General features: G+C 40.7%; 1 protein-coding gene across 2 annotated transcripts; it reads right to left on the reverse strand.

The window, feature by feature from the left end:
* Positions 1–831: 831 nt before the first annotated feature.
* vps4b (vacuolar protein sorting 4 homolog B) lies at positions 832–14,222 on the reverse strand. 2 transcript variants are annotated; one of them, XM_076294563.1, is made up of 13 exons: positions 14,090–14,222; positions 13,203–13,314; positions 12,945–13,045; positions 10,166–10,277; positions 9,798–9,945; positions 9,462–9,523; positions 6,718–6,837; positions 5,620–5,776; positions 4,946–5,094; positions 4,698–4,779; positions 3,399–3,618; positions 3,056–3,196; positions 832–2,677 (listed from the first exon to the last, which is right to left on the reverse strand). In XM_076294563.1, the coding sequence occupies exons 1-13, from the start codon at positions 14,108–14,110 to the stop codon at positions 2,576–2,578; spliced, it is 1,527 nt and encodes a 508-aa protein (XP_076150678.1). In that variant the 5' UTR covers positions 14,111–14,222; the 3' UTR covers positions 832–2,575. The 2 variants fall into 2 exon arrangements, with proteins under 2 accessions (XP_076150678.1, XP_076150679.1); XM_076294564.1 differs by lacking the exons at positions 12,945–13,045; positions 13,203–13,314; positions 14,090–14,222 and adding an exon at positions 11,349–11,851.
* Positions 14,223–15,193: the final 971 nt, after the last annotated feature.

Consider the following 15,193-nt stretch of genomic DNA (forward strand, 5'->3'; position numbering starts at 1 on the left):
GTATCAGCTTTGGAGGACACATACACATCACAGTCAAAGTTGTTCCAAAGTTCTACCAAAACAGGCAAAGTGTGGGTGAGCAAGTAACCATGTGGTTGAGTGAGTGTTGGTGTGAGAGGGAGTGTATTGCATGTGTGTGAGCAACGTACACATTTCTCATCTTGCACTGGATCATCTTCCTGAATTTTAATATTCTGATCACAAGTGTGGGCCAGCCAGAGGCTTCAATCTTATGTCATCACATCACCAAAAGTATTGGTTTTACCAAAAAAGATTTTGCAGTATTTTTAAATGACAAAACACTATTTTGTATTTGAAATACGCATTAAAAATACTGCCCACCCTGCCCATACAGTAGAAGTCTTAAAGGAAGTGATCATTGTTTCTCCTTACAACCACTAGAGCGCAGCAGAGAAACACTGGATACATGTATGATCATTCACCTCAGATTTCACAGAAATGAAAACAAATGTGAACATGACAACAGAAAATTCAGACTCAAATGTAACAATTTCATATAAAATGAAAATTAAATCTTTCACAACTATAAGTAAAATAAAATGCTGGAACTTATTTTTTTTCTAGTCCTTAGGCCAATAGCATCTATACTGGATCTAAAGTTTTTAACCACTGAAATAAGCTTTTCAATTTAAACAGTATGCGTATACAGCCTTGCGGCCTAACTATTGCTTGGGTAGATTCAACTAAGCCTTACATTTATGTAGCATACCGGGTCCTGGCTTCATACACACCATTCAGACCCCTTATGACAAGATATTAGTGCTTGTATGTTGTACATTGACCACTGCAAGACTTTTAAAAGAACTTGAAGCCTTTTCAGTCTTATTATTTTATTTACACGAGTAAGATAAAAGACAAGCAAACCAAAAATCCTTACTGTTCTTTTTTATCATTAAACAATAATACATAATCTATATCATGAATATTCTAATTACTCAAACAGTACACCAATTCCTTTATAAAAGCTCAATCCACATCCACCTGTAGATCTGCAATTTTAATAAAGCTTTCAGTTTCTGAAAAACCCCGACACCCTAAGTGCATAGGAGTACATATACAATTGTTTATAGAGTAATGTTTTTAAAATGAAATGTGCAAATAACTCTCTGAACTGTTCCATACCTTATACGTTTACTTCTATGTCTACTTCACTGCACATTATGTAGGCAGGTATCCACGTTTAATGAATGAACGAGACATATAAACCAAAAGTAATTGATTACAAATAAAAAATATACAGAAAACAGACTTGTAGAAGGCACATTGTGTGCTGTAGCCATGGGATGGCCGGCAAACAGCTAGTCTGAGGCCAGTTCCACTGCTTGCCCGAGAGCACGGAATTCGAGGTAGCCAGGGCCCTAGAGGCTATGGAACTCTCCACATCAGCCCTGTAGTCTCAAACGCAGAAAGGCCTCATCGTGCATTCATGATGTAGGTCGTTCTAATTCTTTTTTTTAATTTTTTTTTTTAAATAAGAACTATTTGATACCTGAACAGATATGCAAGAGCAAGCCAGTGTCTCTTACAAACCTTTGTGGGATTGTTTCTGTGAGCAGAAGTGGTCCTTACCCACAACTTATTGATCCCCAAATGCTGATCCCAAATTTCTTTTCTATCAAATATTTACTGACAAAAGCCCCCAAATGTCTACACCTTCTGATTCTCCAGTCAACATCATAATTTTCACTGATCAAAACCAAATAACTAGATTACATCCCAGGTACACACAGGAGCTGTTAAATAAATCTCTACATGCCAGATGCATCTGCATGCAGGACAAAACAAATCTTCTGAATGAGAGGCATGCCAAATAAAGGCAAAACTCCTTTTCCAATTCTGAGAAAAGGCCTGGATCCAGAGTTGCTATCAGTATTGAATTTGAGTCCCACTGATGCAGAACCATCAATACATTAGACATCTGCCTTTTCATAAGGTCAGCGCCAATGACTATCTGACCCTTTATGGTAAAGTAGGAGAATATTCATGTCAGAATCATGTAACTTGTTTTCTTGCTGTGGTTTAAGGCATTCTGAACATTCTGAAAAAGCAGCTCAGAGTAGAGACATTCGCCCCAGAGAGAAGCATGGGCACATAGGCTGGACAAAACCAGCTGCACGAACATCAGAAACCAAGTGTTGTGGGCCTTTCCTCTTAGTTAGCAGCCCACAGTACACAAAGGCAAGGTTACAGGGCTTTTTAAACTTAATTATACATAGCATAGTCTTATTCCCAAAACGGCCTACAGAATGCATCACCATGAGGTCTTATTAACAGAAAGGGCCCTGGAACACGTCGAACAGGTGAACAGTGAAAGAGGAGACAAACATAAAGAAAGAGTTTGTGTGTGTGTGTGTGTGTGTGTGTGTGTGTGTGTGTGTGTGTGTGTGTGTGTGTGTGTGTGTGTGTGTGTGTGTGAGTGAGTGAGTGAGTGAGTGAGTAAGTGAGAGAGAGAGAGAGAGAGAGAGAGATAGAGAGAGAGTGAGAGCGAGCAAGAGGGGGGGGGGGCTTTACAATCCTGATCTGTTTGCTTTGGTTTTGGCAAAAATGGTACTCCTTAACCCTCCTGGCCAAAGTCCTCTGTGAACTTCTTGAGCTTTTCCAGATCCTGCTCGTTTACCGTGGGTTTTGTGTTTGTCAGGGACCTCAGCATGTCAGACTGCAGACAAGAGGAGCACATTTAAAACACCTTGTTGGCTTTAACAATGTTACATCATCATGCATTTCTTAGCAACAATAACAAGCATAGGTGTGATCTAAACAGTTTTTTAACCACAAAAAGTTTGATATTTTTAACATTGTGCTTGCAAATTCTATTATAATAACATTTATTCATTTCGCAGACACTTTTATCCAAAACGACTTACAGCAGTAGAATAACATTTAAGCTACAGAGCTACAGCAATAGAATAACATTTAAGCTATTACATAATCGCACATCATGCAATCTTATATGGTGTGCAAATTATTAGCATACCTGCCCCCATCCTTTACCTCGTCACACCAGCAATGCCAATGTATGTGCTCTAGAACTCACCATAGAAACAATCGGCTCCAGCAGCTTCTCCCCAGGCACTTCCATCCAGGTCATCTCTATGGCTTGAGGGTCACCAGGGGAGCATGGGGTCAGGAGGTCATCGATAAGCATGTTGGGATTGTCCCTTGAAGGCCCCCGTACCTTCAGAAAGACAGCAATTCAATATACCTGAAAATTACTTCATTTTCATCAAATTATAATATTTGCAGCTTCCATTATATGTGCACATATATGAATGAACATATTACAGAGCACAGGGCGCCATGGCTCTATGTCAAAGTATCACCTTTCTGTAAAATCGTTCAAACTTAAAGAGAACCCCAGTGGTCCCCCAGGTACCTACCCGTTTGAAGTGTGTGGCTGATTGGACCTTCCGCACTGGCTGCATGAGGGCATCTCGCACGATGACACTGACGTCGGCACCAGAGTAGCCGTTCGTTTTCTTGCCCAGCGTGACAAAGTCGGATTCGGTGAGGCTGGAGGCCGTGGTGCCCAGGTGCAGCTTGAACATGAAGGAGCGCGCGTGCTCCTCAGGGAGGGGGATGTAGATCCTCTTCTCAAAGCTGAAAGGGCCAAAGGGAAGAACATGATTTAATAATAATAATAATAATAATAATAATAACAATAATAATCCTTATTCCACTGCTTGGTTGAATTTCCCCATTGTCCTACGTAATTTAGAACGACCATTAACCGTAATTTTATTTGCACACCTATGAAGTAGATCCATTTTTATGGCCGTATCACACTTGTATATTAATTCGCCAAACTCGTTGTGAAGTTTAAATGAACCGTCACGTTGCATCCGAGGCTTTTAGCTAGATGGATGACAGCAGGCTAAGTAAAATAGCGATGTTTCAAAACTAAAGTTCATCAGAATCTTGGGATACGCCCGCTTGACAACGGGAGAGATAGAACTAACGACTGGCTCTTGGCCGTAGCAACCATCCATTTAGAACTAGTAACGGCAGTTTGTCCTGCAAGTTGAGAAATTAGTTCATATGTGTCGGAAGAAATTAGTTCTACAAACAAGACAGTTTTAGCAATTAAAACGTTTAAATTGTAACAGGAAATGAACACAACGCAAGTGGCAACAGTGGAATAAGCGGGATAATGGACTCCACGGTGGTCTGTTCACAGAAATGAATGCACTTACGAGGTTTCGCGTTGGGGCCGCTTTACAACCTCGACCGTGCATTAATTTCTGTGACGCAGAAAGTTATAAAGCATGACCACACTGGTGACACCCTGATCTTAGATGCAAACACATCCAAATCACTATGCAAACATAGCCCAGCTATCACTGGTTTCCTGTTGTAGCGTCTTGCCTGCTATACTATGAGAAGAGACACATGGGCTATAATGGGAACAGGAACCAAGACGGACAGATGAGCACTGCATTTCCTCAGTGCAACTACAGTGGCTGGAGTAAATAAAAAATTATTTGAATACAACTGGCAGGCAGGCAGGCATCCAGTCAGGTCATCAAATATTACTGTACTAATGTCAGAGAACCAACTCTTGCCTGCATGTGTCCGCAAATAATGTAGACATCTTTTGAAACATATACCCATGGTACAAAGCATGAACAACTCTCAATCTCTCTTGATTAACGAGTCCTTAGATCCAGGGAGAGTCTTACCGTCTCCTGATGGCTGAGTCCAGAGTCCAGGGGATGTTGGTGGCCCCCAGCACCAGGATTCCCTCATTGTCATTCCCGACTCCTGCACATACACATTATCTCATTTCAGCTAATCAGACCCAACAATTCATGTGCACATACATTAACTACCTGTACCGACACACACACTAATAAAAGTTAGATTTGAAGTCAGACACACACACACACACACACACACACACACACTCCTCCGAGTTACTGGTCCTCACCCTGCATCTGGACCAGGAACTCGGTCTTAATCCTGCGGGCAGCCTCGCTCTCATTCTCACTCCTGGAGCCGCACAGCGAGTCAATCTCATCGATGAAGATGATGGAGGGCTTGTGCTCCCGGGCCATACTGAACAGGCTCTTCACTAACCTACACACAGACAGGGGGAAAGGTGACATTGGACATTATTGTAGGTCACAACCAATTGATTCAGGCTGGTGGAGCCAAGAACACTGCCATTACAGAATAACAAAAAAAATCCAGATAATCTTGTTCAAGGAGCTAAAGGTATTGCTGCGCTATTTCGGTCACCACCTGTGAGCTAACCACAGGAGGATGGTCATTTGATGCAAGCCTCACAACCACTACAAAGTAGGGAGCTTGTCCAGGCTTACATTAGCATTCAGAGAAGGAGACAGACTGGACTTTAAAAGATGTTCAGATCAGCTCTTGATGTGCCACATTACTAATGGGAAGTGTGTATTTACTGCTCTGTAATCGCTATTTATGGGTTGTATTCAGCAAAAAGCAACACAACTAAACTTCTACAACATTCTTTGCAATCTTCAGCGGTCTGCTTCATCATTTCATTTAATTTCAATCATGCTTACAGATTTCCACAAAAATATGTCAGAAACGCTGGCCAATGAGAAGCCAGATTAATGAACCACTCACTTTTCACTCTCCCCCAGCCACTTGGACACCAGATCTGAGGAGGAGATGGAGAAGAATGTGGAGTTGTTGGCCTCAGTAGCCACAGCTTTGGCCAGGTATGACTTCCCTGTGCCAGGGGGACCAAACAGAAGGATGCCCCTCCATGGAGTTCTTTTTCCTGATGGGAAATAGGAACAGGACGTTTTTGGTCAGAGGAGAAAGCTTTGGTATAAACAACATGGTTCATAACAATGGCCACTGTGACATTGCTCTAGTCAAATCTAACTAGGTGCCATAATCCAATCAAACTAAGTGGTGCAAAGTGTACACAGTTGCAGTCTTTTACATGTTAAGGTATGCATTCTCTAAAACAGAAGAAAGAAACAACTGACTGGGGGGTCAAGGGGTGGGTAGGCCTACATGATTATAGTGATGTTTATGCTATTTGGCAGACACTTTTGTCCAAAGCGAAAAGCCTACTTAAGCCTAATAATAATAATAATAATAATAATAATAATAATAATAGGACAACAATTTCAACAATAATAACAACCAAAAACTCATAACCAAAAACTATAAACCGCAATTGTAAAAGAATGAATTAATCAAGTACAGGGAGAATTGATAAGTTCACTTTTTTAATTCACCAATTTTAGTTCACCTATTTAATGGCATATCTGTGAAAGGTCATTAAGTGGTAAAACTCCTAACAGAAGAGCCCTTTGCTCAGAGCCATTGGGCTATTCTCTAAAGAGGTTTACTACTTACCCAGTTAATCTATTTGGTGCAATTAATAAACATTGTACTTGGAACACCCCCAGGGAACACCCAGTAAATACAAACAATAATCTGTGCCTCAGGTGTGGGAGGGACTCTGGGCAGGACACTGAAGGGTGAGGCTGGATTTGTTTACCTGGTAAGTGCCACAGTAACTTCCACCTGTGCTGCCAACTTCACTTTTAACAACATGACCTCATATATGGAACTACAATGAACATATTTTGTGATCCTAATTGTTTTGTACTCTGTACATATTTCCTGGGTTAGTGAAGCCACTTTTTTACTGCCACTATCTCTATTGCATCTGCATTGACATCTATTTTTTATCAGTTTCTCTACCTGTGAAGAGGTGAGGAAATTTGATTGGCAAAATGACTGCTTCCTTCAGTGCCTCTTTTGCTCCTTCTAGTCCAGCCACATCATTCCACTTGACATTTGGCTTCTCCATGACGATGGCACCTGTGTGAGAAAACAACAATTAGACTCTATTCTCCCTACATTAAATCTGAGAGCAGGTCTTCCCTGAGCACAAATATGGTATCTTTCTCCACCACAACATTAACCTTGTATACTAATACAGGGAACAAACATCTAGTCAGATATAGAATTGACCTTTCGCTAAGCGCCACCCTTAGAACGCTGATGAGCCAATGACAGTCCAGCCTCAACGGGACTCGACATCAGCTCGGACAACTCCATAAGAAAACAACAGGGAGGAGGCATAAAATGACAAATTAATGGTTTATTGAGTTTATTAACTCAAAAAACCCGGACGGATAACCATGGTCAAACGTTTTGCATGGGGGACGTGTAATACTGATAGCCGGTACCCCAAGAGGCTAGAAATGGGGGTATATTTTCATCAACAGTAGCCTACAGGACGTCTCTCGCGTTTGCAACAGCTCGACGTAATGTAGGTTACTAAGCCAACTACGTGGGCACAGGTTCCCTGTTAAATCCCAAGATGAAAATGCTCATTAACCAACTATTATATTCTTACTACATCAAATATTAACGTAACCTAACATATCTTAGTATCAATCTTCCACTAGCTAGCTAGCTAGCATTAACGTCAGTGGTTTTGGCACGGTGATTTGCACAGCTACTCGCCACAACTGCTTGTCACCTTGTATGTATTCTAAAGTTTTGAATACACTCCTTTATAGCATAATTAAGTCCCTTTTGATAGCTTCTGGAGGAAAGTAAATCCTTTAACCACCAAAACGTCCTCAAAGCCTGCTTTCATATACTGTCAGCTGCCATTGTCCACAATGTATTTTTAATCAAGTCTGGTTTGTTTGCCCGAGTTTTCAGACGGTAACAATGGGGGGCGGGGCTTAGCGACAGGTCAATTCTACAGCCTGTTCTCCACAGCACATGTTGTACTTTCATGGCTATTCAGGTGTGGTTCATCTGAACCCAGGGCAATTGCACTTATACCCACCTGTCTAATTTGTTAGAGAACAGACAAAATATTTTTTTGTTTGTTTAAAGAAGCCCTATGCAACAATTTTAGCAAAAATGACCTTAATTATGCAGGTTGAGAGTCGTTCTGATGGTTCTACAACAGTTTTTGTGTCGTTTGGTGGGTGGTTCGTCTCCACCTAGTGCTTCTCTGCGGAAAAACGAATATGCAACTTTCTGGTCCCGTCCCGAACAAATCCAGATGTGACTCAGCGGAAGTATCCAATCGCGTCTCGAAAATGTAGTCAGATTGTAGTTTCTAAGAAAACTGCAAAACGGACTCCCAGACATCCCAAGTCTCCCGGAAGTTCCGGGAGTCTCCCGCATATTGATAACGGCTCTCTGATGCCCGCAAATTAGATAAAATCTCCCGGAATCTAGAGCGAGCAAACAAGAGCGCGCACACGAGACCGAAACTTCAAATCGTGTGTGCATCTGAGTGTAGCGCGCACACGACGGGGATGGAGAGAGAGAGAGGTAGTGCGTGTGTGGCTGTTCAAGACAGGCCAATCAGGATGCTCTCTGTTTCATGTTCAGTTCAGTAGAAACAGGAGCGTCATGGCAGAGGCAGAGTGCCCCCCAAAAAGGACCCTTTTCACATCAGACTACATGAAAGTGTACCCTTGTCTCATAAGAGTTCAAAATAACGATAGTCTTGCATGCTGCACTGTTTGTAGGCTAACAGTGACTTTAGCATTGCCCAGGGCGGGTTAAATGATTGCAAAAGACATGCTGAGGTGAGTTTAACAAGTGTCATTTCATCTGCATATTATTCCAGACTAGCCTACTGGCTATTTGCCAAGGCTACATAAAGACCAAACTACCAAAATCTACATATTTTATTATCACAATTTCTAACTATAGGCCTTCCTTATTTGGTGTGCTGAGTAGAGACAATTAATTAACAAACATAGGCTATTCATCACTATTTCAGTATCTAAGAAGGCTAAAGTAATTTTTGATATTTATTTTATTTTTTATTTATTTACTTTTTTTTTTTGGGGGGGGGGGGGGGGGGGGGGTTGGTCCCCCCCTGAAATGGCTTTTTGCAGGTTGGGATGTCTGGACTCCGACTTGGCTTTGTTGCTGTTGAAATTGTAAGTAGCCTACCCTTGGGTGAACTTCGTTTTTGTAATGTGGTTTGATAGTCTCTTGAACAATGTGTTTGCTCGACCGTTTTATTGCGAGCCCTGTATGTGTTTAGATTGGATTCTTGATGGCTAGCTCGCAAGCTAGTGGGGGTTTAGCATAGCAGTCACTTGCTACCGAAGCTGCAGGATGAGCTATGTCGTGAAAAATGCGAGCCCAAATCAGGCGATAACCCAGAAACAGCGAAGGAATAACCAGACCTGCATAGGGCTTCTTTAAATGAAGGCATAGTTCATCCAAGCAAAAAAGAAGACATAAGTGAACATCAGAATTATAAACATGTAACCTCTTCTGTTCATTTCAACACATTCAATGAAGGCTAATGGCCAATAAACTCAGAGAGACCTGAAAGATATGTAGCTACATTAGTCTAATGTAAATTTAAATAGATAACTGAGAAATGCCACACGAAGCTGTCAGCACCACATGTGTCAAGCTGTAAAGAAATGTGAATGTGGGCCGTGACTTACCCTGCAGTTGGTTTTGAAACTTCTTCTTCTCTGGGTCCTCACCCCCTTCATCACTGTCATTGCTAAAGCATTACCATAAACCATAGTGAGCAATCACATGCAGCTTTGTTACAGAATTCTAAGTCTCATTCAGCAAGCCCTGAATGTGATACTTTAATGCAATTTTCAGCACCTTTACGAGGAACCGTTTTTGGTAAGAACGCATGACCCCTCCACTTACATCAAGAATACCAATATACACTACCAAACAAAGTGGACACACACACACACACACACACACACACACACACACACACACACACACACACTCTCTCTCTCTCTCTCTCTCTCTCTCACCCTTTGTCATCAGACTGAGATTCTTTCACCGGCTTGGCTGGTGCTTTCTCTTTCTTCTTGAGATACTCTTTCAGTTTCTCCGCTCTGTCCAGGTACTCAGCGCACTTTGCCCTGATGCTCTGTTTGGCTTTATCTCCCTGAGCCTCATCTGAAGAAAGGGATCAGAAACACAATAACAGCCCATATAAATAATGGCAGCTTTTTTTTTGACAACATATCATCAAAATGAAGAGAAAGACTGGCCACAGCTTAGCTGTATTACATCATTGGCAACGGTCACAATGGATAGAGGGACATGAGAACATTACATAAGATAGAAAGGAGAGAATATAGGAAATGACAACATGCAAAGGTCCATACTGACTTACATTTGACCACATGGAGGAAGTACTGAACTGCATGCTGGTACAGACGCAAAGCCTCCTCGTAATTCTGGGCCTTGTCCTCCTGAGCTGCTTTGCTGGCCAGATCTATTGCTTTCTGGAAACAAGTAAAGGTAAAGCATTACAACCCGTGGCTTAATACAATCATCTGAGAAAACTTACTGGTGGTCTTTTTAATTTTCTTCAAGACAGCACAGCAGTTATCTTGTCTTCACAAACTGTTGTAACCATAGGACAGTTATCTGACTGGGTATAATAAATCTGCTCAGCCCAAAATCTGCTAGAAACTGAAAGAAGCTCACTATTGCCAAATGATACAAATGCCACTACGAGAGATTATGTCAACAGTGACAAATCACTTTGCTCTGATGCATAAATGGGAAACATTTTGCGTTGAAAGATTACAGGAATTGTCTATACACAAAAATGTCGCTCATTCTGTAATGTTTACTAGCAATGTAGGGATGATTAATGTTTAATGCTGATCTCCTAGGGAGAGATTTCTCTTGAACTAGGCCTAGCTCATCATAGCTAACATTAGCTGCCTAGTTGGAAGTTCACTGCGTGTGTCATCTATTTCACCAGAACTCATCTTACCCTAAAGCAGATACATTACAGACATCTAGCAGTATTGATACAGACAGCTACAAAATGAATACGTGGGCAAATTGTTTGAGTAGGCCGTGTTAAGTCACGCTCGCAGATTAACAACAAACATCAACTAGCTGGCTAACAGGCTTAGCTTTCACACGACAAATAGCCTAATTTCGCTTGAATCATATTATTCAGTTGAAAACTTGACCAATTAACTGTTATAAGTAGTTTGCTTGACCAGTGACCAAAGGTGCTAGCTGCTAATCAAATGTAATTTTGCATGGGCTAATAATTGAGTCTGCTAGTAGGGTTAGCTGTCAATAGCTAGCTAATAACTTAGAACAGCTATCGGTTAGCATGTCGGTTGCCAAAATAGCTGGTAACTTGACGTTAGCTGGCGTTACAGCGCAACAACCATGATACGTGTATCATGTTCTATTTAAAAAATATACGTAAACTTGACTTGTAACATTCTTTAATAAGAGTTAAATAACCAGATAACTTCAGCCAACCTCCCTGACAAACTAACGTTAGCTAATAAGCTATCTTTTAGCTATGCTATCTTACAACTTACCTGTAAGTTATTGTTGGCAGCCATGAGGGCTGATTACTAAAGAAAACTTACAATATTTAAGTCAATATGACAGTCACTACTTTAAACTGCACTTTTACCAACGAGTCCGTCCGAGGACACCCCAATCCAACTCAAACTCTGTGTTTTTAAGTTTCTTCTGAAGTCGTAACAGTACAGTGAAAACTTCCGCATTAAAATGTCGAATGTCACTTCCGCCTGCAGTGTTCATGTGAGAGAAACTGTAGTGACGTCACGAACAAACCATACTACATTCTTTCAGCAAAGACTTTGCTTCCAGGCATCTTTGTTTAACCAGAGATTGTCTAATAATGTCTACCCGTAAACGGGCTCTGGTTTAACTTAGGCGTTTTTCAAATAAGTAGGCTAAACGATCTATAGAATCCATGCAGTGTCTCACTGCTCACTGTTGGTTATGCCCCTTGAAAATCAGAAGTGATGAAGGGTCGATTGAGATTTGAGAAGCAGTCTGGTGTTAGCCAAGCTTGCAGTGCCCATCATCACAGAAGTGTTTGGATTACATAAGTTTTAACCTGAAACCGGTCATCTCTCACCAAGGTCTTCTTATGACTCAAAACAAGTAGCCCAAAAACAGTATAGGCTAAAGCTATGCATGCAGTAAAACATTCAATTAGCCTATGGATATAATTATATTATATTTAGTTTCTATCTGTCATATTAGGAGAGTTATAGCTAACAGATTTCAACCAGAAATTCAAGGCCTATATGATTGTCACTGCTTTGAAGATACCAGAGCTCAATGCTGAAAAGTATTAATCATAGAAACATTATGCATGTCATGGGTTAAGCTTAAATGTAGCAGTTTGGTTCCAGATTGATAATTCAGTTTTATAGTATCTGCCCAATTAATTTAATTTAATTGTGTCAACCTTAAAATAGATTATAATTATACTCAGATGATCTGACCCTATCCCACACATACGTTACACAATTTCTTGTGCAGGCCATGGCTCATTCCAAACTGGCCCATTGAGATGCAGTCTTTCTTAGCTTGCCTACCTGTGTAGTGAGATCAATACAGATTATTAAAAATGCAGCGGCGCATCTGGTCTTTAATCAGCCAAAGAAGACATATGCATTAGTTACTCTCCATTGGCTTAAATTCATAGCCTTCACTCTGCCCTGGACACTGACTGGATCTGCCCCTTTCTATTTTAATTCTGTGATATAGACCCCCCCCCCCCCCCAGACACACACACACACACCTCCGTCTTGATCACTGTACTACTCTGATAAGCTTCTGCTTTGTCGGCCTTCCATTAATACTAAAAGGTCACAGTCAATACACAAAACACTCTGTGATTCCTCTTTGGTGGAATGAGTGAATGAATTCTAGCAATAGTTTGGGGATTTTCAGGAAGCATTTAAAATCTCACCTGTTTACCTTGCATCTATTTAATGGATTCTCTTTACAGAGTCATGGTTTGTATGTTTATGGTTATTGTTATCATGAATATTATTATGAAAGTTATTGTTATTGTCATACGTTGCTTTGATCAAAAGTGTCTAAAACATAAACATAGTTGCATGATATGTAACACTACTATTGCTGAAGACCTGTTTGTTATCTAGAATATCTTGGAGTTCCTCCACTCTGTCCAGATATTGCTTGCACTTGTCTCTGATCTTCTGGTTGCCCTCTTTACCCTGTGGCTCACCTGCAGAAAGAGAAAAAAAGATGGATAGGTAGGCAGTGTGTGTGTGTGTGTGTGTGTGTGAGAGAGAGAGAAAGAGAGAAAGAGGGAGAGAGAGAGAGAATGTGAAATACTGCATCTTACAGTGAGTGTATTAGATGGTAAATAAATTGTGACTTACGTTTCACTATATGCAGTAAATATCGCACTGCATGCTGGTAAGACTTAATAGCCTCTTCATAGTTGCCTGCCTCATCCTCCTGGGAGGCCTTGTTTGCCACAGCTATGGCTTTCTTAAATAAGAGTTGTTTTGAGCAAAATAATATTAATACAATACTCTTGTAAATCTATATTTAGTCATTTAGAAGCATATAAGCCCCTTATTACAGCTTCTCTGGTGATAAGACAACCTAATAGATGCAGGGCCCAAAAGCACCCATAGGTTACCATATTGAGGCTGGTAATTATTGGTAAACTTAAAACAAATATATTTTTGTATCTGAATATTTTATTTCCCTTTACCAACTTAACCTACAGTGCAAGTAGAAACCTACAGAGGGCAGGCTATTACAAATTGCAATAACATTTGATTAATCTAAACAAGTAAATATGTACTGTAGGTTACTGTAGCCTAGGCTACTCTACCAGAGTAAACAGCTTTACTAAAATTCATGAGTGTTCTGATCATAAACTGTAAAATGTATTGATGTCACAGTAGTAGGCTATAGGCTACTACGATACTGAAATAACAACGCAGGTTACCCATAAAGTTATTGTCCCAGAGGATAACCTATCTGTAGCTAAAAAAAATAAAGCAAACTGAGCATCTGTGGAATGACCTAACGGGCAAGGCATCGAGTTTAAGTCTACAGATGATCACAGATGTCTATGTTATCTGATTGACATTTTTTTCACTGTAGTTTGATCAATATCCTAGTCAGATCAGAAGGTAGCAAATAGATCTCATTGCATTCCACAAGACGACCACCACAACGCTACATCAGCGAGCCTAGTCTATCCCTTGGACAAGTTGTATGATTTGTTGGTAGCCTAAGTTTTTTACCCTACCTGTAAACTTGTTGGCTCCATAACCTGGCCGTTTTTTAGTAGTCTACTCCAAACGCATACATTAGTCTACAGCCATGAGATTCTGTTTCGTTTGAGTGTTTCCTTCATTCTTGCCCGTCACGTTCAGAACAATCAGGAAGTGCAACTAGTATACGCCTCTTGCCATGCCATGGCTAGGTGGGTGAGTCATACCTTGTGACAATGCTCTTCTATGCAAGTGGGCCTACACAAGTAAACCAAAGTTCCAGCTGAGTAGCATCAATTTTAGTGTTACTTAAAGATTAAAGATAGTTGAAAAATAATAGTTCAGGAGTTGCCTAGAGGTGATGTTTCTTTGACGGCATAGCTAGAGCGTGTGTCAAAAATGACATCATCATCCACCCCCCCCCCCCTCCTTTTTTGTTTTTGTTTTACAACAAGGTGGTTTTAGAGATAACGCAGGGATACTGGAGGTTACACGCACGTAAATGCCGTTTACGCGCCTCCTGATATTCGGAATAGCGTTTACGCACAATTGTGTTTATCCATCGCTAAATTACGTCTATCCACCTTTAAATAGCAACACTTCTAATTCTAAGATGTCGTTTTACAAAATATATTTTTGTTGGCAATCATGGTCTTGCGGCAGTCAGGAGATTACACCGCATCTCAAATGAGTTTGGATAATGAATGGATTTTTAAAATGGATACCTATGAAGCGTCAAGACAGCATCCCTCCTACTGATTATGACAGAAACGACCTCGACTACAAGCCCAACGTGAATTAGCCCCAGAAACAATACAAAACTTAACGTTTTTGAGGTTAATTTGGTGCGCGGTAGACTCATGCCACTGAGTCAACAAGGCACGAAGTTGACATTATTACCTCAGACACGAAGTTGCAAGTCAACTTTACCTTTTCCCATTAGCCTAAGTTACAAGTAAAATTCAGGATACAGTAAAGTCAGATAGATAACTAGTTGTTATTTCATGCATTCTCTGGCATTTAAGCCACTGGAAGCTATAGTGACAAACCCATTGCTAGTCAGCTTTGTTAATATTAACCAACCATGGGAAACCGCCTTTGCGATGTAGCCTGAAATAAAGTTTAATTTTTCATAATTA

The sequence above is a fragment of the Alosa pseudoharengus genome, unplaced genomic scaffold (genome assembly GCF_046254945.1).
Source record: "Alosa pseudoharengus isolate Yale_2024_CS ecotype anadromous, Long Island Sound unplaced genomic scaffold, YU_APseudo_1.1 YU_APseudo_1.1_scf_2, whole genome shotgun sequence".
Classification (NCBI taxonomy): Eukaryota; Metazoa; Chordata; class Actinopteri; order Clupeiformes; family Clupeidae; genus Alosa; species Alosa pseudoharengus.